Source organism: Cynocephalus volans, chromosome 5, assembly GCF_027409185.1.
Source record: "Cynocephalus volans isolate mCynVol1 chromosome 5, mCynVol1.pri, whole genome shotgun sequence".
Taxonomy (NCBI): Eukaryota; Metazoa; Chordata; class Mammalia; order Dermoptera; family Cynocephalidae; genus Cynocephalus; species Cynocephalus volans.
In genome coordinates, this window is record NC_084464.1 from 80,986,064 (window position 1) to 81,011,846 (window position 25,783).

Consider the following 25,783-nt stretch of genomic DNA (forward strand, 5'->3'; position numbering starts at 1 on the left):
GAATAATCACTGTGTAATTAAGTCCAGAGAATGGACGAGATTATAAAATAGTACTGAGTTTTTGAAATACTCTGATTTAAAGTTTTTGGACATACCTGACCTTAATAACTAGGGACTTTAAATGAAGTTCAAGATTGGATTTTGGTTCAGCTAGAAGGCAGCAGTTTTAAACGAAAAAAATGCCAGTGGTTAGGAGTAAAGGCAAAATGCCCAAAGCACAATAGAGGAGAGGGTTTTCATTGTGAGATCTACTTAAAAACAAAATAAAACAAAACAGGTTTGCTTACTTTTAACTCTGTTTAGGGAAATTGAAGCCCTTTAACCCTGTAAATAGTATTCCTTTGAGATACTGTCATGCTGGGAGGGCGGATGGAGTTTTGGATTATATAATCGGTATTTTTACATTTTAGGGTGATTATTTTTGTTCACAAAAAGTTAACTATTAGAATAACTTTTTAAGTGCTTTGACAAAACTGTTGTGATTTCATAAAACACTTTTTATAAAGGATCATAGTAACACATAATGTGTTTGTCTTAAGTCTTGCTCTGAAAAATCAAGTCTGGGAAGATAATTCCACTCAGAAATTCCCATTATTGTGTTTGATTTATTTGGCTACTTAGCAGAAGTTTATAAATATATACTTAAAAAAACCCCACATAATTCCTACCTAAACTTTGCCAAGTGGAAACTTTGTATTTTTATCCATGTTTTGAGGATCTATTATATTACTATATTTCCTTAATTTTATTAATCCAAAACATTTGTGTGAAATGCTAGATTGGTAATCAATGAATACATCTGATTTGAGAGCTATTCCAATGGATTGGCACAATCAGAAAAGTCTGGTTGCTGAGTAACAACATTAAAAGGTGATTACTATACATAATTTGCTGTTTAGTGCATTTACGAAGCAAAGTGCCATAAAATTTATGGCCAGTTAACCATGTTTATACAGGAGTTAAATTTCTCATACGAAAGATTTTTTCTGTGAACTTTTTGAAGTACCCTTGTATATATTAATTTTTCTTTTATTTGAAACAGTCAGTTACCAAACCTACTTAATTAATTTTTTGCTTGTGCATTCACTAATTATTTACTACTGTCTTGTATCTGTCCCATTCTGCATTCTCTCTGCTACTGCCCTATTTTTGGTGTTTTTTCCCCCTCTCATCATATTGGATTCTTGCATATAATCTGTTCTACCAGAACATAGTGATCTTTCTGATGTGCAAATCTAATTAGATGGTCGTCCATTGCCTGCAGAATAAACAGTTAAGGCATTTCAAACTTCGGCATGGATCTGCCTTTCCAGCTTTATCTTCCATTGAGCTTCTTTTTTTCCTCTTCTCCCTCTACTACACCCTCCAGTCATACTAAGTAACATTTATATCCAGTATTTCGGTTTTCAGTTCCACATCTGTGAATTTCTGCTTTTGCTATTCATTTGCCTAGAATACTCTTCCCTACTTCTCTATTTGTTGAAATCCTTGGGCCTTCAAGATCCAGCTTAAATTCACCTCTCTAAAGCCTTTGTCCTCCTAGAATGACTTCAGTCAGGGAGGGAAAGTAATCCTGTCTAGCTGCTTCCATATAAGAAGACTTTGGTCCTTTATTTATGTGGAACAGCTCAGGGAAGAACAAAGATGTTTGTAGGCAAGAGAGGGACAGGATGATAGATTGGGAAAAGTGTTGTGGACACAGTGGAATTAGAGCCTTATTTTTTATAATTTTGCATCAGTGTTTGAAATTTCCAAATTAATGTTAAAGGATTAGCTCTAGAGAGTTAACAAGGCAAGCAAATGTAGACTTGTTTATAAAGCAAGAAAATGTTTGGCTCTCCCCCTCCCCCAGTTTACTTACTAAAATGTAGGATTTGTGTCACTTAGGGTTTGAACCTTCATTTCAAGAAATTAAGATAGTTTTTTGGGCCTGAGTTAGTGTTCTCAGTTGGAGAAAGTGAGGAAGGAGAAAGATGGGTGTAAATTAACTTGATCTTCTTTACTGTGCTAGGGACAGTAGCACAACACTGCTTCTGAGTACTTTTTCCCTCCTAAGGCATTTGGGTATGTGGGATATTATCACTTTGGTTATTCCCTCCACCTACCCACCCAAAATAATTAATTGAAATTATTTTAATGGCAGTGGGAGGTAACTTTGTAATTTTAGGAATTTTGGGGATCTTATTTCTACATGTACTTTTGTTTTTTGTTTAGAAAAAACGTGCTTTTGTTTAGGATGAGAATTTTCCCTCCCGGTGTTGTGCTTTAGCACATGATAGGATGTATTTGTAATAATTTCACTTTATGATTCAAAGCCCTCTCAAGACTTTACTCTCCCCAGTCCCACCATAAGTTTGTGACATTATGTACTGAAGAGATGATTACATTTGATTACATTTTGTAGGAAGACATATTTTTAAAGTGCTTATACAGTCTCATCATCCTATTGCTCCTTCAAATAGTTCTTTATATTTACAATCACAAGATAAATATAGTTCTTCCAATTATAAAAATGAAAAGAACTGAAATTAAGTAAATCTCTAAATATTTTCTATAGGAGCTATTTCAGAATGAGTTTATCAGAAATTTAATATTTTAGTGTTCTGATGGTTGCCTGGGTGGTAGTTGAGAAAATTGTTCCTGAGGTTCATAAATATTTCTGTTTGTCTTTCCAAAAACTAGTGAAGTTACTATTGCCCCCCAGGGTTGGGAAATATTATTAAACAATGTATGATTGAATAACCGTTAATCCTAGGACACTCAACCAAGAACTAATTTTGTAAAGAAATTTGTTGATTCCATCTCCTTGCTTGATTTTTATTTATTTATTCTTAAACCCAAGTGTCTGGGGGAGGCAAGTACAATATTTACTCTGTTTCCTTTCTAGTTATTAGGAATGTTGTGTCTAAGATCCATCTCAGTAAATAATGAGCTTTTACATAGTTCTCCTGTGAAGTGGGAATACTTAGCTAACCATGAACATTTACTTTCTTTTTCTTGGATTCTTGTTCGCTTTATATTGAGTTACATGAGACATGTTGCTAAGATCTCACTGGCTCATTTGGCCTCATCAGTCCTTATTTAACCAAAGAATAGTCAGAATTGGTATGAGAATGAACAAATGTGAATGGGTCAACACCGTCACTCAAATACCATGATTTATATTCCCTAATAAAATCAAGAGAGACAGGATCTGGGAGCTACTGAAAAGTACTGAGGTTCCCACTCAAGGGCCTTCAGGTGCAAGTGGATTTCTTTAATCTGTTTTCAGTATTTCAAAAAACCTAATGGAAGGTTTATATTTGCTGTGATGAAGCTGAAGTAGGCTTTTGGTTTTTTACCTCACTGCAGTAACACTAGTTATTTTATAGTTGGCAGGACTATAACATTAATTTGTCAATTTAATGAATACTTATTGTGTGCTAAACACTGTTCTGGGGTTGTAGATTCATAGCAGTGAACAGAACAAAGCCCCTGGATTGAAGAAGTTTGTATTCTAAACAAGTAAAATATATAAGTATGTCAAATGTTAAGTACTGTAGGAAAAACAAAGCAGGGAAGAGTGTTTGGGTGTGCTGGGTTTGAGTGGATAGGTGGTGTTGCAATTTTACATAGAATGGTTAAGGAAGCCTCCCTGAGAAGATGGCAATGGAGCAAAGACCTGAAGAAAATGAGGGAGCAAACCATACTGATATATTTCAGGCAAAGGAAGCAATCAAATCAGCAAATGCCAGAATCCTGAAGTGGATGCATGCTTAGTGTGCTCAAGGAACAGGAGAGAGACCATCATGTATTAAGTAGAGTGATTGAGAGGGAGAGTAGGAAACAATGTCAGAGAGGTTTTGGGCAAGAGACACAATTTGTGAAGGTTCTCTTGGGCCACTACAAAGAGTTCGGCTTTTATGTAAGTGAGATGGGAGGCATTTGAAGAGTGTTGAGCAGAGATATGGTATAATTTAGGTTATAAAAGGGTCAATTGTACTGCTATACCGAGAACTGACTCTGTGTAGGTATAAGGGAGGGAAACCAATCAGAAGCTGCTTTACTAACCTTGGTGATAGTTGTTGACTAGGGCCAGGGTGCAATTGGTTGCACTGGTGAGACAGTCAGATTCTGAATATAAATTGAAGATAGAAAGAGTAGGATTTACTGAAAGACTGGATGGATGTAGAATGTGAGAGAAAGAAGGGAGTTAAGGATGACTTCAGAGTTTTTGGCATGAACAACTGTGGGGATGAAATAGTCATTTAATGAAAAGAGGACGACTATGAGAGGAACAGATTTAAAAGGGAAGATAGGAGTCAGTTTAGGATATAAGTTTCAGATGGCTGTCGGCCTCCTAAGTAGTGAGGTTGAGTAGGCTATGAGTTCTATCTATATTTCTGGAGTTCATGGGAGAGGTGTCAGTTGGAGATAGAAATTTAGGCATTATTAGCACATTAATACAATTGATACCATTATTAGCCATTTAGCTAATGTTTAAAGCCTTAAGACTAGGTTGAAATAATGTTTAAAGCCAGGTGATGAGAGGAGAGAAAAGATTCAAAAATTCATTATGAAGGATTTTTGATGTTGAAAAGACAAGGAAGATCTAGCCAAAGGAGACCAAAAAGGAGCTGAGACAGTGTAGGAAGAGAACCAGAAGAGTGTAAGTAAATAAGTGAACAACATGCTTGAAGGGGAGAGATTCAACTGTGTCAAATGATGCTTCATATTCAGATAAGATGAGGATTAAAAATCGATCATGTAATTTAGCCATGCGGAGGTCATTGGTGATCTTGAGAGGATGGGGATGTAAGCTTGATAAGATTGGGTTCAAGAGAGGATAAGAAGTAAGAAAATAAGGACAACGAGTAGAGACAGCTAATGGAAATGGTCCAGTAGTCAATAGTGAAGAAGGAAAAATTAGTGATGTAGGAGAGAGGGAGCAGTAGAGAGGGGGAGGGAGATATGAAGCAGGGGGAGAGAGAGGACAAGAGAGAGAGAGAGAGAGAGAGATATTACTGAAGTACTGTCCTTGCATGGCTAGAATGGGATAGGATCTGTTGGGTGGGCAGGGAGATTGGTCTTAGATATAAGTAAGAATAATTTGGCCTTAGTAATACAATGGAGGACAGATATATGGGCACAGATACAGTTTGATGAGTAGATGTGGTGAGAACTTGAGGAATATCTAATTATTTTTAAAAATTAGAACATTTACATTTGCATTTTTAGAGATAGTTTAGTGGATAGTGTCTTCAAAGCATGTTGTGGAGTGGGGTTGGAGGTAAAGTGGCCCTTGCAAAGAAATTCGAAAAGGTAGTTTAAATTTCATTTTGTTGATTAATGGCTTCATTGTGGGAGCAGGTTAGTTATTACAAGAGTGGTGTCAGGCTGGATCACAGATCCCTCTGCCCCATCCTGTGCAGGTCCTGAGCCAGATAGTCGAGAGAAAAACCAAGCAGCCACTGGCAAAGTGGATGTGCTTTATTTTTAGACGTGAGCTTTGCCAACCAGAGGTTCAGAGCTGCTGCCTTCCATACTGAGGAGTACACAAAAACGGCAACAAGCCAAAGGTACCCGGGTGTGCATGCACACTAACTCTACTCTTACGGAACTTCTTTACAAAGGATGTGCTGAATCATGCCCAGCTGGATATGAGGTGAGAGGGCCTGACCAAACCAACTCCTTTCCTCACAAGTGGGTTAGTGCTTGTGGGAGTGGGCTTCTGATAAGTTTGGCAACCTTCCTCTCTCTCTGTCTCGTGTGCTTGCTTGCCCTTATGGCTTGTTATGACCCAGTGAGAAGGCCTTCAGCAGATGCGGCCCCTTAGTCTTAGACTTCCCAGCCTCCAGAGCTGTGAGCCAAATAAAACTCGTTTCTTTATAAATTACCTAGTCTGTGTTATTTTGTTATAGGAGCAGAAAATGGGCTAAGACAGACATAACTAAGTTTTTTTCCAGATCTAAGTGACAAATATGAATCACTGGTGCAGATAGGAAGCTCAACTAGGCAAAACCGTGTAGTGCATTGACAACAAGTTTGGATTCAGATTTTGCCTCTGCACTTGTTTCTTAGTTGTCTCTATTTGGGTTAGTTGCCTGAACTTCTGAACTTCATTTCCTCTGTTATAAAGATGATAGCTACCTCCCAGAGTTGTAAAAATTACGTGAGATAACATAAAAAGTACTTGAGTGCAATTTCTAGTATATAGAGAATGGTTCATTAAGCATGGTGGTTTGTGGTTTCCTTTGACTAGCTGAATTGAACTCCATGCCAGCTGTGAGAAGAAAGTTCAGTTTGTCTTCAGTTCCTGTTTTTGTGTGATATGTGTGCATGCACACACATACACAACCCAAGTTAGTAGAGTTTTTTAAAAAAATTTAATCTTACGAATTACATGGAACTTTATTGAGTATCTTAGATTTTATTAGCTCATTTATGAAAGAATGATAAAAGTTGCAGTTGAACAGCACCCATACTTTGTACAAGTAGCTGAAAATTAACTTAGAAATGTTTTCTAGAAAGGCTTTTTCAAGGTAATTTAATGACGAAAGGGAACTTTACTGAAATGTCTTTGAGAATTTTGGTGTTAAGTAAGTTCTTATGAAACTGAAATGCTGAATTAGAGTGTGCTAGGCGCAGACAAAACGTTACCTGTGCCCAGTTTTCTCACAGTATCTGGACAGCAGGGAAGTTAATAGCCTTCAGGATACACTGATACAGGGAAAAGGAGTTGCCAGCTTAAAGCTTGTGTGCCAAAGGTGCACATAACGTTGTTTTTATCAGTGACTGGCCAGATGAAAGAGTAATCTTTTTAAAAGGCAAATTCGATACATCTACCCTACGCCTTTGTATCCCTCCTTCTCACTAGAAGTTAAGATCCTCAACAGGGAGATTTTGCTGATTTTGTTTACCCTTGTATATCAAGTGATTGTTTTCCTATTTGGTAGAAAGCTCCCTGAGGCTATATACCTTGTCTTTCTTTGCTCACCATTATGCCGGCAGCACCTAGCAGGATACAATACCTTGTAGGTGGCTAAATATATAATAGTTAGCAGATGAATGACTGTGTAGGGCATACTTGGAAGGGTTCTGCTTGCCCTTTTTAGTGTTTCCTTCTTCCTTCTTGGTATCTTATTCTAGTTCATTCAGTTCAACCCCAACTTACTTTTAGCTGGTGCTCAATTTCTAATACCCTAGCTAATAAAATACAAGGTGGTGTTATATATCACAACTATACTTTTTAAAGGGTAATCTTTGAAGGTAATGGTGACATGGTGGATGATGGCTCATATTTTGTGGTATGAATCTGCCCATTCTGCTGGTGGTACATAGATGTTATTGGGATCATCGCTGGAGTTGCAGAGAAAAAAGAACGTGGATGTGTATGTATTTGTTACTCTCACATCCAATAAATTTGCTCCCCAGGAATCCTCTTGGTGATATGCTTTTCACCTTTTGACAAAGAATAAATGAAAAGTTAGTATAATACCTCTGAAATGCTACAGATTGCCTTCTATAGATTGCCTAGTGCTTTTGTAGATTACGTTTATAGATTACTATAGTGCTCACTTTAAAAATACAGTATCAGATGTCAATTAAGTACTAAAAATGAGATAGTTTTCAGTTGATGATGTGGTATTATTGTAGAGCATTCCCTCTCTTTTCCTAGATTAACTTCAGGAATTTCAAGAGTTTAAAATTTCCTTAACCCCAGTGATTGTTATTGATTTTTTCCCTTAGTATTCTTGCAGTGCATATGTAGTTAGCCTTTAATGTGTTTAAGGCTTCTAACAGTAGCAGTTGAGACTGTCTTTGTAAAATTTCATTTACAGTGTCTTTTTAAGTACTTTCCAGATGAAACATGCTTAATAAGAATTAATGTTGATTGCATTGGTTTTCTTAAAGATTTTCTGAGAACAGATAACAATATATCTAAATGAATTTTGTTGTCTTTGGATGAATAAATCAGACTCCATTAATGAAGGCTAATTTATATTATAAATATTTAGGATCCCAAAAACAATTAAATGAAGACTTATTAAAAAAGAGGTTTATTCTAGCAAAAAGCTTGCGCTAGTTAGGAAATAATATTTAATATAATGGGGGCGGGGGGGAGTGAGTGTCCACAGCTTTTTCCAGGTACAAGTATCTCATTTCATAGAATAAGACAAGTTCAGATGCGAAGCTGGGCCAGATTCACATAGTCCAAGGGCAGTGGATGTCTGATGACAGTGGTCAGTGTGGCTATCTCTTGGGTCGTACTGTTACAGTCTGGACTGGTAGTTTACTAAGTATGTAGTTTGAGGTTGGAAAGAACTTTCCTTCCAGATTTTAAAAGCATTGCTTTGTTGACTTACTGACGTGAGTGTTGCTGAAGCTGTTCTGATTTATGATCTTTTGGATATGATCTGTTCTTTTTTCATTCTTTTTTTCCTCATCTCTGAAAATGTGTAACATCTTTATTTCTGGTGTTCTGAAATTTGACAATGGTGTCTTTGTGTATGTCTGTTTTTCAGTTACATTGTTGAGGATGCAGTGGTTACTTTGGCTAGACTCTAGTTCTGGTGAATATTCTTTGGATATTTCAAAGCTTTCTCCCTCTATTTGTGGGTGGCGGAGTTTTTTCCTGGTATTTTGATGCTGACTCTTTTTACTTGTCCTGTTTCCCGTCCCTTTTTTTTTTTCTTTTTCTCCCTACTTTCTATCTCACTTTCTTTTTTCTTAGGTCTCTGAGAGATTGCCTCAGTTTTTCTTTTGTACCTTCTAGTGAACATTTCATTTCTAGTATTATGTTTTTAAATAAAAATTATTCTGATACTTGTTAAAATGGTAAGGAAGACTTTACACAGGGCTATTGCAATAGGGGAGTGTATTAGTCTGCTAGGAGTATGTTAGTCTGCTTGGGGTGCTGTAACAAAATATCACAAACTGGGTGCTTAAACAATAGAAATTTATTTTCTCACAGTTCTGGAGCCTGGAAATTTGAGATCAGTGTGTCCACATTGTGGGGTGTTCTGGTTAAGAGCACTCCTCCTGGCTTGTAGACAGCCACCTTTTTTGCTGTGTACTCACATGGCCTTTCCTCAGTGCATGTGCATGGAAATTTCTCTGTCACTTCTTCTAAGACCACCAGTCCTCTCTGATTAGAATCCCACCCTTATGACTTAATTTAACCTTAATTACCTTCTGAAAGCCCTATCTCCAAATACAGTCACATTGGGGCTTAGGGCTTCAACATAGGAATTTGGGAGGAACAAAGTTCAGTCCCTAGCAGATACATACATTTAGTTCATAACAAAGGCTTTTCCAGTAGGAGAAAGAGATGGGGCTCAACTCTGAATGCAGCATAGACGCCTGGGGATTTATAGCCAAGTGACAGAATGAGGGTGTCAGTGGATGGAAAATTACTAAGAGGAGACATCAAGGATATGGGGATTCTTGCTAAACTGTCTTAACAGGAATCTTGCTGAAGGCAGGTCAAGGACTTATACATCAAAGGTGAGGAATAAGTAACTTGATCAGATATCAAGGGTGAGGGATTCTCTTAAAATTCACTTAGGGTTCTTGCTAAAACTGGACTATGCAGGCCTGGTAAGGACAGGACAGACACAGAAGGCCAAGTCAAGTAAAGGGTTCAGAGGAACCTAACTAAGGTTTGGTCAAGGAGAGAGTCTTTGCCAGCATGTAGCAATTTTTATATGCACACACTTAATTGTTTCTGGCATTTATCATTCCAGAGACCTATGTCTTCTTCAGAGAAGACTCTCTAGACGTCTCCTGGTGGGGGAGGGGTAACAGGGGACATTTGCCCAGCAGTATGGAGTGTATGTGTGGTTGGTGTTAGGAAACCCTTTCTCCAACAGCTTTTACCTAGTCTTCCTTATTTTAGATTCCCTTCTTTTCACCCTGGATCTAGAAGTACCTTGTTCTGTCATTCTTGTGTCTTGTGAAGATTCTGTAGCATTATTTGGGTTAGTTTTTTTTTTTTTTTGTCTTTCCCAGTTCCTGACTTGGGATTCAGCTCTCTTGGGTTTGCTAAGTCAGTTGCTTCTCAACCATTTGCTTTCCAACTTCCAAAATGTTTCTTTTGTCTCCTTTTTGTTTTTCCCCATTCTTGTGGCCTATTGTCTTTTTAAAGAATCCCTTTACTGTGTAAATTTATGGCTTTGACGAAGGAGAGACATTAGACATGTGCTTTTAAATTTATCTGGGAAGATGTGGTAAATGTTTTAAAATGGGAATAGTTTTAATGTGAATAGTTCAAGGGAATTTGCCATTATTTTTTGGATTTTGGGGGTTTTGCTTTGCTGTGATTTTTATTTTACAGATTTTTTCATATAGTTATTTCTAAATGATCCCTCATGACTATTCTGTAATTTCCCTTTGTATGTAGAACTACCACAAGATCATTGTCTTGAAATTGACTGGTGGCTTCAAACAAGGGATGTGGTGGGAGATAAGGGAGAGATGTGTGACTAGCATCTATTGGGTGCCATTAGAATGGTGGTTCTCAGTTTTATGTCACTTAATCCTCACAGAAATTCCATAAGGTAAGTGATATTATCCCACCATATGGTTAAGGATAAAGATAAAGATCAGAAAGGTTAAGTAACTTGCTTCAGAGCTCATAAGAAAGTGGTGGAGCTGAGTTTCAAGCCTAGGTTTTAGGACCTTTCTATTCTTTTTAGTCTGTCATTTCCTTTTACTCTTCCCAAACTATATGAACAATTCATTCATTCACCAGTGAATATTGGGTTGCCTGCTGTGTTCTGAGCCTCAGGGACACAGAGAGGAATAGTCCATGCCTATGGAACAGGAATGACATGATCAGATTTACCTTTCAGCAGGATTACTGGGTGATTTGCAGGCAGCTAAGTTAATTACAAAAGTCTTGGACTAGGATGGCAGAGGAGATGCAGAGAAGTGGGTAGATTTGAGATGCCTATTGGAGGTGAAGCCGACAAGAATGGGGGCAGGGTGATATGAATTTTGAAAGAGCTGGAGGAATTGAGGATGACTCCAGGTTTGATTTGAACTAAGTATTAATAGTGCCTTTACTGATATGAGGAAGAATAGGCTGGGATGGTGGACCAGAATAACAACAACAACATAATAATAATGTTATATCTATTAGATATATCCATGAGGAGGCGTCTAGTAAGCAAGTAAACATCTGGGAACTCAATGGGGGTCTGTACTGGAGAAATAAATATGGGCATCACTCACATTTAAATGGTATTTAAAGCCATGGGACTAGATACGATCATCTAGGGAGAGACTATAGATGTATGTATGGTAATATAAGTCTAAAGCAGTGTTACTGATTCACTTTTATGGAGAATCTTCACCTAATTTGTTGACTTGGAATTACACATAAACCGAATAGCATTTGCTGGACAGGGAAAGCAACACACCCTGTAGCCACTGAATGGAATATATTAACCAGCAAGCACATTGCAAACATGCCAATAGTTAGCAGCTTTTTGACTGTACTATGTGCCAAACACCTTGACTTTTATAAGAAAGACTATACCTGAGAGCATCCATATGGGGATCCCAGATTTTAGAGTGCCACACAAGAGGAGCATTATGGCATATGAATCAACTCTTCTTTTAGTATGAATTAGTAGTGAAAAAATAAGTTCCCACTGAGATGCTGAAACTAGAACATCTGGGATAACTCACTAGCTGATTCACATTTACATATTAGTTTTACAGCATCCAAGCTCATTAAAGTGAAATATTTTGCGTGTCATGGATCCCTTGGGCTACTGTCAATAGCCAAAATTATAAATGTCATATCTCAGAATGCCAAGTATGAAAGAAACCTTTTAGGAACAATTGAAAAATTTGATTGGAATTCATAATAGGCAAACACTGGAAACAATCCAAATGTCCATCTACCGGACAACAGGTAAACAGTTGTGGTATAGTCATTCAGTGGACTAGTACAGGCAACAGTGTGGTTGAATATATTGAATATCAAAAACATTTTGTTGAACGGAAGAAGCCAGACACAAAAGAATACATACTGTATGATCTTACAGAAATTCAAGAACAGGTAAAAACTAACAGACCAGTGTGGATGCCTATGGAACGGGGGGGATTGACCACAGAAGGCATGAGACAACTCTTTGGGATGATGGAAATGTTTTATGTATGTATCGACTAGGGTGTTTGTTAAAAGGGTATATCCATTTATCCGAACTCACCAACTTGTATATTTAGATTTCTACATTTCACTGTATGTAAGTTTTACCTCAGTAAAAAACAAGAAAACAAAAAGTTTGCTGAGTATTTCTGTGAGGGTGAGTTCTGTGTTCTGTGTCTGGAAAATTTTTCAGAGGAAGTAATCTCTCTTTTTATCCCTTTAGGTCCAAAATGAATGACTTACCTTTCAGCTCTTAGCTAACCCTAAACAATCTCTGTTCCTATGACGAATGTTTATTGTGCAAACTAGAGTACTTTAGGTAGTAAAACAGAGTGCTATTATAACTTAAACTGGGCAACAGTTAAAAGCTGTGACCGACCGACCGTTCCTATTTCTGTACTGGTCGAAGTGTAGTACTCTACTGCAGTCACAGCTGAAGGAAGCCAGGAGTAGAGCAAGTGTTTACTAAGGGCAGAGCATCCTCTGCCTGGCTGATGCAAAGGTGGAAGGAGAGGGTGGGGCAGCAAGATGGGAGGGACGGAGTGGGGATTATCTGTGGCAGGGGTACAGTGTTTCTGAGAATTCTGATTTACAAGTGAACTTTTAAAAAAGATACATTATTTGTTTTATGTTTCCAAAAGTTATTCATGTTGCTCTATTTGTTCCTTTGAAACAGGAGATAGTGGATAGCCCCTTTCAAAAATGGAGGATGGAAAGCCTGTTTGGGCCCCACACCCTACAGATGGATTTCAGATGGGCAATATTGTGGATATTGGCCCTGACAGCTTGACAATTGAACCCTTGAACCAAAAAGGCAAGGTGAGTTTCTTAGAAAGATTTCACACTTGACTTCTTTCAAAAATAGGTGTTTTTTTCAAAAGACATAGGTGTCTCTCTTCTTAATGAAGTAGATATTCCTGGCACAGTAAGAGGAAAGCAAATTTCTGGTAAGTGAATATCAGTTTTCTACCGACTTCTTTGATTAAATCAGAAGTACATACCCGCAGGGAAAAATGGTGTCCTATAATAAGTTCAGACAGAAATTTTGTGAGCCTTTCATAATCACATTCTTAAGAAGAAATAGCAATATGATAAAATGTAAATAACGTTTTTATTCCTTATGCCACATTACTAAATTATTATTATATCTAGGATGTACTCAACATGTTAGGAAGTAAAAAATGAAAAGTGAATGGGGTTATATTATCAAATTTTGCTTTTTGCTTTAGCTTCTAGATAAATTATTTTTTTAAAGTTTTTTATTTACTTAAACTTAGCATGGGATTTGGGTAAATATATTTCTATTAAGTAAAGATACTTAAGTCTTAAACCTACCCAACTGTTACTATTTTTGTGATAATGATACTTTTTAAAACATAGACATATACTGTAATTCTGTATACATGGTATTTATGTCCTTTTATGCTTAGACATAGACTAGACAGTGTTATAAAATGCAAGTTTGGGGAAAAAGTGACCAGGAGTTGTAAATTACTTACAGAGGAGGGATCTGTTATAAATACCTCTTTTTCATTTTTCATGGGGTCTGGTAGGGTCTATTTTTGTGGGAAAGCTTACACACAGTGTAACAAATATTCCTGTTAAACAGTTCTTTTTTTTAAAAATTTTATTTTGTCGATATACAATGTGGTTGATTATTGTGGCCCATAACCGAAACCTCCCTCCCTCCCTCCCTCCCTCCTCCCTCCCTCCTTCCTCCCTCCCTCCTCCCTCCCTCCTCCCTCCTCCCTCCTCTCTCCTCCCTCCTCCCTCTCCTCCCACCCACCCAACAATGTCTTAAACAGTTCTTTTGACTAAATTAAATTTGCGGATGTCATTTCTGTTTACTTTAGACTCTGCAAATGTTCATGAATAATTTATATTCTACTGATACATGGTTAACTAATGCCATATGACTGCCATCCTTCTGGGAACCTTAGAAAAACAAGTTGGATCTCTCATGAGGTCTTTTCACAGAGAAAACTATTCTGTTACTGTAAACAACCCAGGAACTGAAATGCATAATATATAATGTGCCATGTTAGAGGAGGCCAATTAAAGATACCCTCAGGAAAGGAAAGACAAAGTGTTTCTAGTTTTTCCTCTTATTAACAGGTACCTATTTGTTCTTATAATATGGTACATTTTAAAAAAATGAAAGAACTAAAAAAAAAAAAACTCAATTACTTTATGTACTTAGTCTTTTGGTTTTTGTTTAACATATTTTATTTTTTATTGAAACAATTGATTGTACATATCTGTGGGGTACAGCATTGAATATCACCACCTATGTGCAATATGTGATGCTTAAATCAGGATAATTAGTATATTCAGCATTACACAGTGTAATCATTTTTTGCTGCCCTTTACTAATTTCTTGCTAACCCCCACACCTTCTTCCCCTTTCCCACCTCTGGTGGTCTCAGTTCTGTTTTCTCTTTTTAAAATGTTTAACATATTTTATAAGCACAGTAAATCAAAAGGCCAAAATGAAATGGAATGTATATTTCCTATGCGTATTCCATTGTGTATTTTCTGTCTGCTGGTGACAAAGTAATTCAGTTTAAGCACAGAAGGAACTTGATTTGTAGGGATATACTTTTCCATATTTTGAATATTTTAATGTGCTTTAGACTGTGCCTTATTAGTATTAACCAGGTGCATATATAGAACCAACAAAGACATTTTAAATTATGGAGTCATATAAATTTTGTGGATCTGTAGATAATTCTGGAAGATAAAGTTTAGATTTCTTTTCACAGAAATCTTTTTTGAGGCTTAATAAATTCTTAGAGATTGCTTTTAATTTTAATTTTCCCCCCCAGTTGCTGACTGGGGTCTTAATAAATTGTAAAATGTTATAATAACCAGCTGGTTAGAAAGATCGTAAAAGAAGCAATCTTTTGCCTAGATAATTCATGATCCAGAGATTGTCAGTCTTTAAATATTATTAAAGAATGAAGCACTAATGCAGTGGACCAGTCAAGTGCCCCTGTGTGTTGGTACTGGGAAAACAGACAAGGGAATGGAGAACACATCTTTGATGATAGCAATGGCTTTTCAGATTTTTTATTTGTGACCCATAGTAAGAAATAGATTTTACATTGCATTAAGTATGTGTATTGTGTGCATGAATTTCTAAGAAATAGATTTTACATGTCAACAAGTGTGTGTACTCTGTGTGTGTGTATGTTCATATATGAAACAGAGTTGGTTAAATGAAGCATCCTTAGCATGTACCGTGCATGCTGATATTTTCTAATGACTTTTATTCTGTTAAAAATATTGTCTTGACGGTCTAATTTGATTTCATGTTCTGTATTTTTAGTAGACTGGCCTTCCGGCTGAAGCCCTAAATACATGGCATATAAGTGTCTACATGTTCTTTTCCCTGTCTAGTTTGCTGGTCTTATATTTTGTGAATTAACAGTCTCCCTTCATACTTTGCCATATATTTATTCTTGTGTGTCTGTTTTTCCTTCTGCAAGTGTTTATCAAGTCCTCACCATGAACCAGGTGGTGTTAGATGCTTTGTGTCATTGCTTACAGAACTCCCTTTGCCTGGAATGCCACTCTCCACAGACCTTTGTTTAGCACTTATTTATCTTTCAAGGTTGATTGAGGACACCTTCTTTATGAAATTTTTCCACAATCTCTTTCTCTTCCCATGCAAGAGAATCGACTATTGATTACTTTTTCCTTTGAGGAGTATAAATTCTTAGCTCTCCTATGATTTTTATTGGAGATAATTATTTACATTTCTCTCCCCTTCCCCATGAGGCTGTATAATCTTCTCAAGTACCAAGGCTGTTTTATTTGTCTGTTCTGTCATTGGACCTATATTTGATGTATGGTAGGTGTTTACTGTTGAGTGACCAATGTATGCTTTGTTAAGTGATTTTCTTTTGATAGGAGAAAAAGGCCTTCTCCCTTTAAGAGAAAACAATTGTCTTAATGAAATGAATTTTCTCTTGAAGGGAAGAGGAAGATGGGGGCTGGTGATAATTTGGGGGATGCAGGAGGAGGGAGAAAAACCATCTTCAGGATTCATTACTGGCCTTTCATCCTGCTGTTAACCTTCTCATTCTAGCAACTCTGTCGTTGCCCTTCCTGCATGTCTCCCCCTCGCCCCCAGCTTGAAACTTCTGGGAGCCTTTTTTATTTGGCATGGCTCCTACCAGGCTAGGACCAATCCCTGGAATCTGGGGAGTCCTTATCCATGTTGCCATGGCTGTGCAAAGTGAGCATGTAGGCTATGTTAGCAGTTGTTTCTGAATGCATTTTCCTATAGAATCATTGTTATAAATTGGGGATTGTTTTATATTACCATTAATATACTTAATGCACATTATGGATTAATTTTACTTTTGTGGTCTTTCCTCCAAACTTTTCCATATTTATATATGAGAACTGGGTGTGTACTGGGTTCCAAATAACTAACTTCCAGTGTTTTTAGGGCATAACAATTTTCTCTGAAACTTCAACAACAAGAGTAATTGTGGTTGTTTGAGACATTATAACTGTTAGAATGGCATGGATTAAAATTTAATTCTCTTTAGGTGTAATTTGAGATTATTTGTTCTCTCTTACAAGATGCTATCTTAATTCTGTAGTGTCTACCATAGCATTTAAGTGACAAAATAAATGTAAGTTTATTCATGGATACTTGTAATTTTATGGACCAAATATTTTTGGATACTATTTATATTTCTGACACATTTTTGTACAGGAATTTGTGTCAAATATGTTTTAATCAAACAATAGCATTAATTAAACAATAGTCTATTCTGTTGTATCTTATTGAATGTTACTTTTTCTTTTTCTAAAACAAAATTGCTGTATATACAAACTACCATTTTTATTTTTAAAAAAGTTGTTAAATGTCATTATCTATGTAGATTTAATATTAATATACTTCTTATTTTGTCCCACTGTAGGTGTTAGAGCCTGGGATGCTTATTTAATGATTTTCATTATTGATTTCATGTCCATGGCAATAGACATGAAATCCATCTATGGTAGTAGTGGATATTATTTTTGAGTAAAGTTATTATCCTGTTTTTGGGTTAATGACTTGTTAAATAGTGGGATCTGTATTATATTGTAATAAAGAGCATATTGTTGCCGTTATTACCTTGTGGGCAACCAGTGAAGCGCCTTTATTTTTCTTACTATTTATAAGCCTCAAGTTTAATGAGCTTTTGTTTTGTTTGTCAGACATTTTTGGCTCTCATAAACCAAGTGTTCCCTGCAGAAGAAGACAGTAAAAAGGATGTGGAAGATAACTGTAAGTATCAAGTTAAAATTTGTTCTCATCACAGAGAAGAAAACTGTCCTTCCAAAAGATAAATTAGTGGTTATATTACTAATACACTATATTGGTTCAGAAAAAATGTAGCCTTTTGACATGAAGGTCCGTGTGAATGGAGGGGCTCAAAAGTTTTAAGTTCATTGTTGCCTCACATATGCACTTTGGTGAAAGAGTCTTGATGGCCTTTTAGTGTTATTTTGGTTGTGTGAATGTGGGGAGTAGCAATAATTTACAGTGAAGCGTAAGTTAACGTTCTCGTATTAACAATTTTAAAAGCTATTTTGAACCTAGAGTCAGGCAATTTTTAGAATAGTATATCTGGTTCAGTAATTTGCCAGTTGAGTCAGTAGGAGCCACTTAATATCACTGAAGCAAACAAATATTTAAAAAAACTGTGCAATAACTACTAGTTGAAAAATTTATTTCAGAACATTGTATTAAAATACATTAATTTTACTTATAAATATCTTAGCATGTTTGGTGTAAAAAACCTATATCCACTGAAAAGGCTGTGTTTATTCTTAACATTGTCAAGATTAAACAGTAATCACATTTCAGTTTTATTTGGGGAGGGGACAGTATTTAAGAATCATGTTCAGTGGTCATGGATTTTCTTAAAGGTATATAACATTAAAAACTCTTCATTCAAAGAAAAAAGATAAAAGAAAGGAATAGATTTGTTCTTACCGATTTTTCTCTGTAGTTCACATTTGAGTAAGCTTGGAAGACCCCTATAACTAAATGAGGGCAGTGTGGAACAGTGGGGGTAATGGGAGAGATGTGGACTGTGGAGTCAGGCAAGCCTGAGTTCTGATTCTCATTACGCTATTAGGAAGCTGTGTGTCTGTGGGCAATTTATCTCTCTTCTGAGATTCTTCTCATCTGTAAAATGGGAATAATAATATATATGTTGCATGCTTAGAGATGATATATTTAAAATACTTGGTACAGTGTCACAGCTCTTACAGACTCTAAATAAATGGTAGCTATTATTTTTAGGAGCAAGAGATTGAGAAAAAACATGGGCTTCCCTTCATTTCCAAAATTGCTGGAGAGTTCGTTTGATGAGTTAATACATTTTGGACAGCAGTGAGAACAAAATAGAAAGTGAGACTATACCATATCTAAAATAAGAGAATACTTATTTCTGTTAAAACTTACTAGGGTATGCAGAACTAGGAATTAATTCTTTTCATATATTAAAATGTTTTTTGGGTCATATAATATATCCACATCTAACTAAACACAATAAATGGATTTGAATTATTTTAAATCTGTTTCTTAAATTAATATTTTAAAACACTTTCCCTTTATTTAATTTGTCTTGAAATACTGGTATTTATCCACCCTTTTAACTTTCCCAGCCTTAGTATGGATTTGCTGCCTTTTGCAGGTGTTTTCTTTGGTGATGTCAGAGGACAGCAATGTTAATGTGTGGATATTGACTCCTCATCACACAGTAGTCCATTTCTACTTGAAGTCCCTTTTCTGAAACCATATCATTAACACAGCTGTGGTTGAGTTTAGAATGCAGGTTTTCCAGCTGAAGTGGTTGCATCACTTAGTTCTTTTGTCTGAGACTTGCCACCACACCACTGTCCTGTGCCAAGTGACACACTGACATTGCTTCTTAGGATCTCACATGCGTATTTCTAAACTCCTAACCCTTCTCTGTATCATAATGATGATGTGATGATTAAATGATTGATGGCTATAGAGTGCCCTGAATTATGTGATAGTTTCTATCAAAACAGAGACATGTTGTCTTTTGATAGTTCCTTAACAATATAGCAAAATTCATTACCTACTTTTAGCTCTGTGTTTTCTATGTGAAGGGTTTTATATGTTGAGATTAGTATGTTAATTTTGCTTTTTTACTCGACTGTTGGGTGTACATACCAGAGTAAGGAAAATAATTCAACAATTAAAAGGAAAATAATAGAATCTTTTCATGCTGATTGTAAGCTACTGTTACTTACATGGCATATAATATTCTTCATGAATTATCACCTGTTAGATGTTGAGAATAATCAAGTATAGAGTATAAAATTGGAAATAATCCTAAAAGTTGCCTTTTTTAGTAATGGGATGACTTCTACAGCAATATACATTTAGAATTCATTGACTTCTACTGTGTTGAAGCTGTTTGTGGGTTGCCTTTTTCTTTCAGTGAACTAGAGATGTAACAAATAAGCAGGATCTTAAATGCTCAGATAACTCCCTAGTCAGATCCCTAAATTTAATAATGAAGTCATACCTAGTCTTCATTAAAAACTTTTGGGGGCTGGCCCGTGGCTCACTTGGGAGAGCATGGTGCTGACAACACCAAGTCAAGAGTTAAGATCTCCTTACCAGTCATCTTACTGGTCATCTTTTGGAAAAAAAAAACTCAAACTTTTGGTATGTTATATGTTTATTTATTATACCAAAGTATTTATAAAGAAACAAATTGTGTTTTTTATTTTATTATGTTTTATTTTTAAAATTTTATTTTATTTTATTTTGTCGATATACAATGTGGTTGGTTATTGTGGCCCATTACCGAAACCTCCCTCCCTCTTCCCTCTCCCCCTCCCTCCCAACAATGTCCTTTCTGTTTGCTTGTCGTATCAACTTCAAGGAATTGCAGTTGTTATCTATGAATAATTAGGCCTAAAAGGTAAACAGTTCACATAAAGGATTGAATGTAAATAGCCAAATGAAGTAATCCTAGGGCTGGCTACTAGCAATGGAGAGTAGGAAGGAAGGAATTAGGTGGAGCAGGAAGCTATTTCTGAGATCCATGTAAACATCCCTAGGTCATACCTTGAGGGAGGTGTAAACAGTTGGTACTTAGCGTTTCTCATTCTGGCAAACCAAGGGGTGCAGATATTTTCTTCTCTATCTTTCCTTTTCCATGTCTTTATGAAAATGGAATAGACTGAGTAGCATAATTTAAGAAGACCCTCTTGTCTAAATTCTTATTGTCATTGGCAGATACTTTACCAGTTCGGGATTTATTTGATTTAATTAACAGACATCCCTGAGTATGCAGATGTTGAGGGTGGATGGAGGTAAAGAACGGAAGCAAGCAGTCATTCACATACCAGTACAGGTTTATATGAGTAGCTTTCCCAGGGGAATTGTACTATAGGATTAGGAATTCTTACTTAGAGGAAATAGACAATATTATACAACCCCGTATTTCAAAGGAAGATGAGAGATGGGGCAGTTGTTCAGCAGAATGCTTTGGATAAAGAAACAGCAACATGTAGACCAGGCTCCTGGGGGAGGAGGATGGGAGAAGAGCAGGGATATTGAAAGACAGGGGAAGGGCCGGCCCGTGGCTCACTTGGGAGAGTGTGGTGCTGATAACACTAAGGCCACGGGTTCGGATCCCTATATAGGGATGGCTGGTTAGCTCACTTGGGAGAGCGTGGTGCTGACAACACCAAGTCAAGGGTTAAGATCCCCTTACCAGTCATCTTTAAAAAAAAAAAAAAAATAGAAAGACAGGGGAGCAGATACCCAAACCAGATATACTTCTGCTCCCTAACCTCTGCTCCAAATTCTTCCACAATTCAAAGGGAAGCTGCCACTCAACTCTAAGTAGGTTCCACCTTCTTACTCTTACTCTCTTTTACTCTGCCTTATGTGGCATTAGAAAGCAGTGAGAAAGGATTGGGAAGGTAGTTTCATTGCACAGCCTAATATGGTAGTTCTGTTACTGAAAAAATAGAGGAGAATACATTTTGGCTAACAACTAACTCACTCCGATTGACACACACCCACACACACCCACACACACACACACACATTTTGGCTAACAACTCACTCTGATTGACATATACATGTCACGTATATGTCAATCAGAATGAGTGAGTTGTTAACCAGAATCTATTAAGGGAGTTATCTGAGCACTTTGTGTCAGAATTGTATTAAAATATATGTGTTATATATATGTCAATCAGAGTGTACATATATATAATACATATATATGTTCTCACACTATGTATATAAAAAAATCACATAATAAAAGACATGTTTCTCCTTTCATGTTTGTTCTAAATGTATGTTGAATTTAAGTTTTGAATTATGTTAAAGATTGCATTTAAGAAAAAACAAAGCAAACTTGAACCTTCACAACAAAGTAAAAAAAAAAAAATAAGAGATTGAGGCATGTGTCCTTGGAAAGCGAACTGGCTTCATTACATGAGTGCAGAAGCATGGGCAGTCTTTGAGATGGATATAACAAGAGACTTTTGTTTGACAGCGTCGGTTAGGTGTTGAATGGTATGTTAGGAAAACATGCAGTGTAGGTGTATATACACCTTCAGTGAGAGAGGGATCAGACAAGTAAACCAGCCAGGCAGCATCCTGCTCTCAAGGATCTGGTTTAGTAGCCAAAACCAAATACATAGACTTATTGTCATAATAGTGGCAGTATTTGGTAAGCACCGTAAAGAAAGTACAAAGAAGAGTTTCTAGTTCTAGTGGTGGTGTTGGTGAGAATGGGGAGGTATTATTTGTGAGATAATCTTTGAACTGACCTTAAAGGATAGGTAGAATTGTGCTATCTAGAGATATAGAGGATATTCTCGGTGGAAGACAATGCATGAATGATATCTGGGTTTGATAAATAGTTTAGTCTGCTTACCAGTTGGACCATATTAAAGTGAGTTGTGGAAAATTTTAGGAGAAGGTCATTTGAATGCAGGTTTACTAAGAGCCTTGATCAAATGTGAATATAGATGTTGATAGTTGATATAGACCCACTAATGTTTTTTTGAGGAGGAGAGAAATTTAATTAGGGCTCTAGTTTAGTTAATGTGCTAAGCAGTCTGGATTGAGAGGAGAGAGGCTGAGACAATAGGGCAATAAGATGCTACTATGATTGCAAAAGAGATAATGAGATCTAAACTGGGATTGGGGCAGTAGAAATGGAAACAAAGTTTGAGAGCCATTTCAGAGAGTCAGATTATGCTAGTGTTTGAGTGCCTACCATGAGCCTGGCATGGTGCTGCACTTTTTTATATGGCATAAAGACATAGAAACTGCTTTAGAAGAAGGAGGGAGCGAGAAAATGCTTCTAGTGTTGACTAAGGTTTAAATTTGGCTGGCTGAGAAAATGGTGGTGCTAATAATAGAAACAAGGTAGTTGAGAAAGGTGTGGTTTCTGTCTACCCCAGCATGTGGTGGAAATGTAGCTCAGGAGATTGGTAGGCACGGAGAATAGATTGTGAGTCAACTCAGAAATAACCAGTAGCACAGACATTAATTTCTCCAGGACTCTTATTTCATCCTGTCAGTTGTGAGGGACTGACTGAATGATCTGATGGTTCTCTCCCATTCTAAAATTTTATCTTTTGTGTTTTATCTGTAAAATTCTGAGCATCAGATTGGATTACTGTCATCACTTTGTGGTGTCAGAAGTGTATTAAAATCAGAGCTATCTAAAATAGCACTTTCTTTCCACTTGAATTGTACTTGACTTTTTAACCAGTCTTTGTTAGTGTGTGCTCACTGGTACTCACTAGATATACTCCCCTACTTGGAAATTGTTAAAAAATATCACTGTAACACATATGTAATCTGAATATATTTTAAATCAGCCTTTGGAGTTTACATACATTAAGATTTTAAAGAGAGAATTAAAGCTAATCTAACAGGTGAATTTTAGCTTGGGTCAATGTGATTCAGATTAAGATAGTATTATTTTATTCTACTTTTTTTTTTCTTCAACTATCTAATAATTTGCAAATTTATGTCTTAGGTTCACTAATGTATTTAAATGAAGCCACACTCCTCCATAATATCAAAGTTCGATATAGTAAAGACAGAATTTATGTAAGTATTTTACCTATGGTGTAAGTTTTTGTGGGGATATTTTATATGCTACTGTTTGCATTTATCAGGCTTGACATTTTCTAACAGAAAATCATGCTTGATCTGAGCCTGTTGAATAGAGTGTGAACTCCATGAGGACAAGGATTTTTTTCTAATTTACTGCTCTAACTCCAGGGCTTTGAACATGCCTGGTACATATAGTAGGCACTTAATAAATATTTGCGGAAGGAAATAATGAATTCAGAGCATCATATCTTTCAGACTTAAAAATGTCCAATTTGAGTATTTCTAAAAACACTGTAATTGGGGTTTTGATTTCTTATTTTTTGTATACATCTGTATCTGTTTGGTTGATTAATTCACTTTCCACATTGTCTGCAGAGAATTTAAGGCTGCTTGAACGAAATACATATTGAAATTAAAAATTTGAATGAGGAAAAAAATGCAAATTAGCATGGAAGCAGTATCTGAGAAAATATCAAGAACACAGAAATGTTGACTATAGAGTCTAAATAGTTGTGGTATTTCATTAGACTCTAGATATACCTTGCCTTAAAAGTCCAGAGTATTAAAAGATGAAAGACAATGCTTTTTCATGTAAATAGTCAAGTTTATACCAAATCATTCAGATGGACATTTAACTAGAATGTTTTAGTTATAATTCTTCATTGGGCACACATGAGATTTTATTCTAATACGACCTAGTCATAGATTCCTTTGTTGGATGGAGGTAAATTGCCCCACTGTAGTTCTCCTGTTATAAAGATGGGACTCTTCATTATTTTTGAACGAAGAAAACACGTGGCTTCTTTGACACTTACTAGATCAAATGACAGTCTTCATCTTTTATATCACTATCAGTTTGCCTAATTGTGCTTACTTAATTCTGACTGAATTACATTTAGTCTTTGCCATCTGTCCAAGTAGTGACAGCTGGGAAATAGAACTAATCTAGACTATTCCGAAAGGGTTTACTTGCCATCTTCTGGGTATGCGCAGTATTATGACTTTACTTTTCTCCTTAATTTTTTTCAAAATTAATTAAATAAAAAAATGTATTTAGGTTTAAATATGGCTATTTTTGATTAAAATATATTTAGGAGCAAAATTCACTCAATCAGCAAACTCATGGTGAGCATCTAATGTGTGCTAAATGCTGTTTTAGATACCAAAGTAATACATGTTTTTGAAGTTTGTTAAAGCAGTTTAACTTGTAATAAATCAGTAAAAGTTAATTTGGATATAACCAGGAAACATTATCATTCAAGTGGAACTGGAGAACCAGTATCTTTAAGGTTAGCTGAAGCCATGATTGGTATGTTGTTTTTTTAAATTATATCTTTTAGTTATAAAATCTTTAAAAATCAGCATTACATTGAATGTTATAACCGCAAAGAAATGATAAATGTATATTTGATAGATATGCTAATTATTCTGATTGGATCATTATAAAATTTATGCATGTACTGAAACAACAAACTGTATCCCATAAATATGTACAATGAAGCAAAAAATCAGCAATACGTAAATATAGCTATTATATATATAAGTGAAGGAAGAAATTGGGAGTAAGAGCTTAAATTTGATAGTTTTATATTTCTTATCGTTCAGAATTATCACTATCCTCCCTTAGATTTAAGTAGAACAACAGTTAACCCACATTTAACATTTCTGTTGGTTGCTAAAATTTGTCTCCCAGGGAAAGCTTGTTATCTGGACTTTCTTATTTTTTGCCCTATTTCAGGAAACATCCTTGAGAACATATCCTCAATTCTTGATTAGTAGTCTGAGAGTTCGGGGTTTCCGCAACATTATTCTTCCACAACTGGAAGCAGAAAAGAGAAAAATATGGTCCTTTTTTATGGTCTTAGTTTTGTCAGTATTACTAAACCACAATGCTCTATCTACCCAATAAGGAATTTTATAAATCCTACTATAGTATATTTTCCTGATCTTTTAAAGCCACAGTTAAATTCCAAATTTAGAAGCAAGCTTAAGTTGCTCATTAAACATTTAGCTCATCACTATTCCAGGCAATGGTAGTGTATGTTGTTTTGCAGAAATCTGGGACCAATTGGTCACCTCAGAGCTAAATCAGTCCTTGGCATTTGGCGATGGGGATGAGCCCAGAGGGACCTATGAGCTGTATTAAACTCTTCAGTAGCAGGGCGAATAAAGTAGTCTAAGTGAGGAGTATAAATGACCAAAATTCAGCTGTAGAAATAGAACTAGGGGAGTAGACTTCATAGAGTTAACAGAAGAAGGCTGATTGAAATAGAGGCTTAGAGACTCAGATTTCTGTCTGTGGTGACACGGTGGTAATGCCATGTACCTGGAGAGCATATGGGAGAATATTTTCTTTGAGTCACGTGAGGTGGGAAGAGATAATATTACTTTGGCTGTTCTGAGTTTGAGATGCATATGGGATAAGGAGATATAAATATTTATTAAGAGTTGGAGAAATTTAGGTTCTGTAGAGATCAGAGAATATTTAAGGCTGGAAATGC

General features: G+C 36.1%; 1 protein-coding gene across 7 annotated transcripts in view; it reads left to right on the plus strand.

Annotated features, from left to right (window-relative positions):
• The window catches only part of MYO6 (myosin VI), a 129,536-nt gene that overhangs the window by 38,895 nt on the left and 64,858 nt on the right, over positions 1-25,783 (plus strand). For all 7 annotated transcript variants that reach the window (XR_010023548.1, XM_063096146.1, XM_063096148.1 and 4 more), the window contains exons 2-4: positions 12,816-12,958; positions 17,357-17,426; positions 23,203-23,276. Coding sequence is in view for 6 of the 7 variants with exons in the window: in XM_063096146.1 (XP_062952216.1) it covers positions 12,842-12,958; positions 17,357-17,426; positions 23,203-23,276 (261 nt within the window). In the remaining variant the exon portion in view is untranslated. The remainder of the gene's footprint in view (positions 1-12,815; positions 12,959-17,356; positions 17,427-23,202; positions 23,277-25,783) is intronic.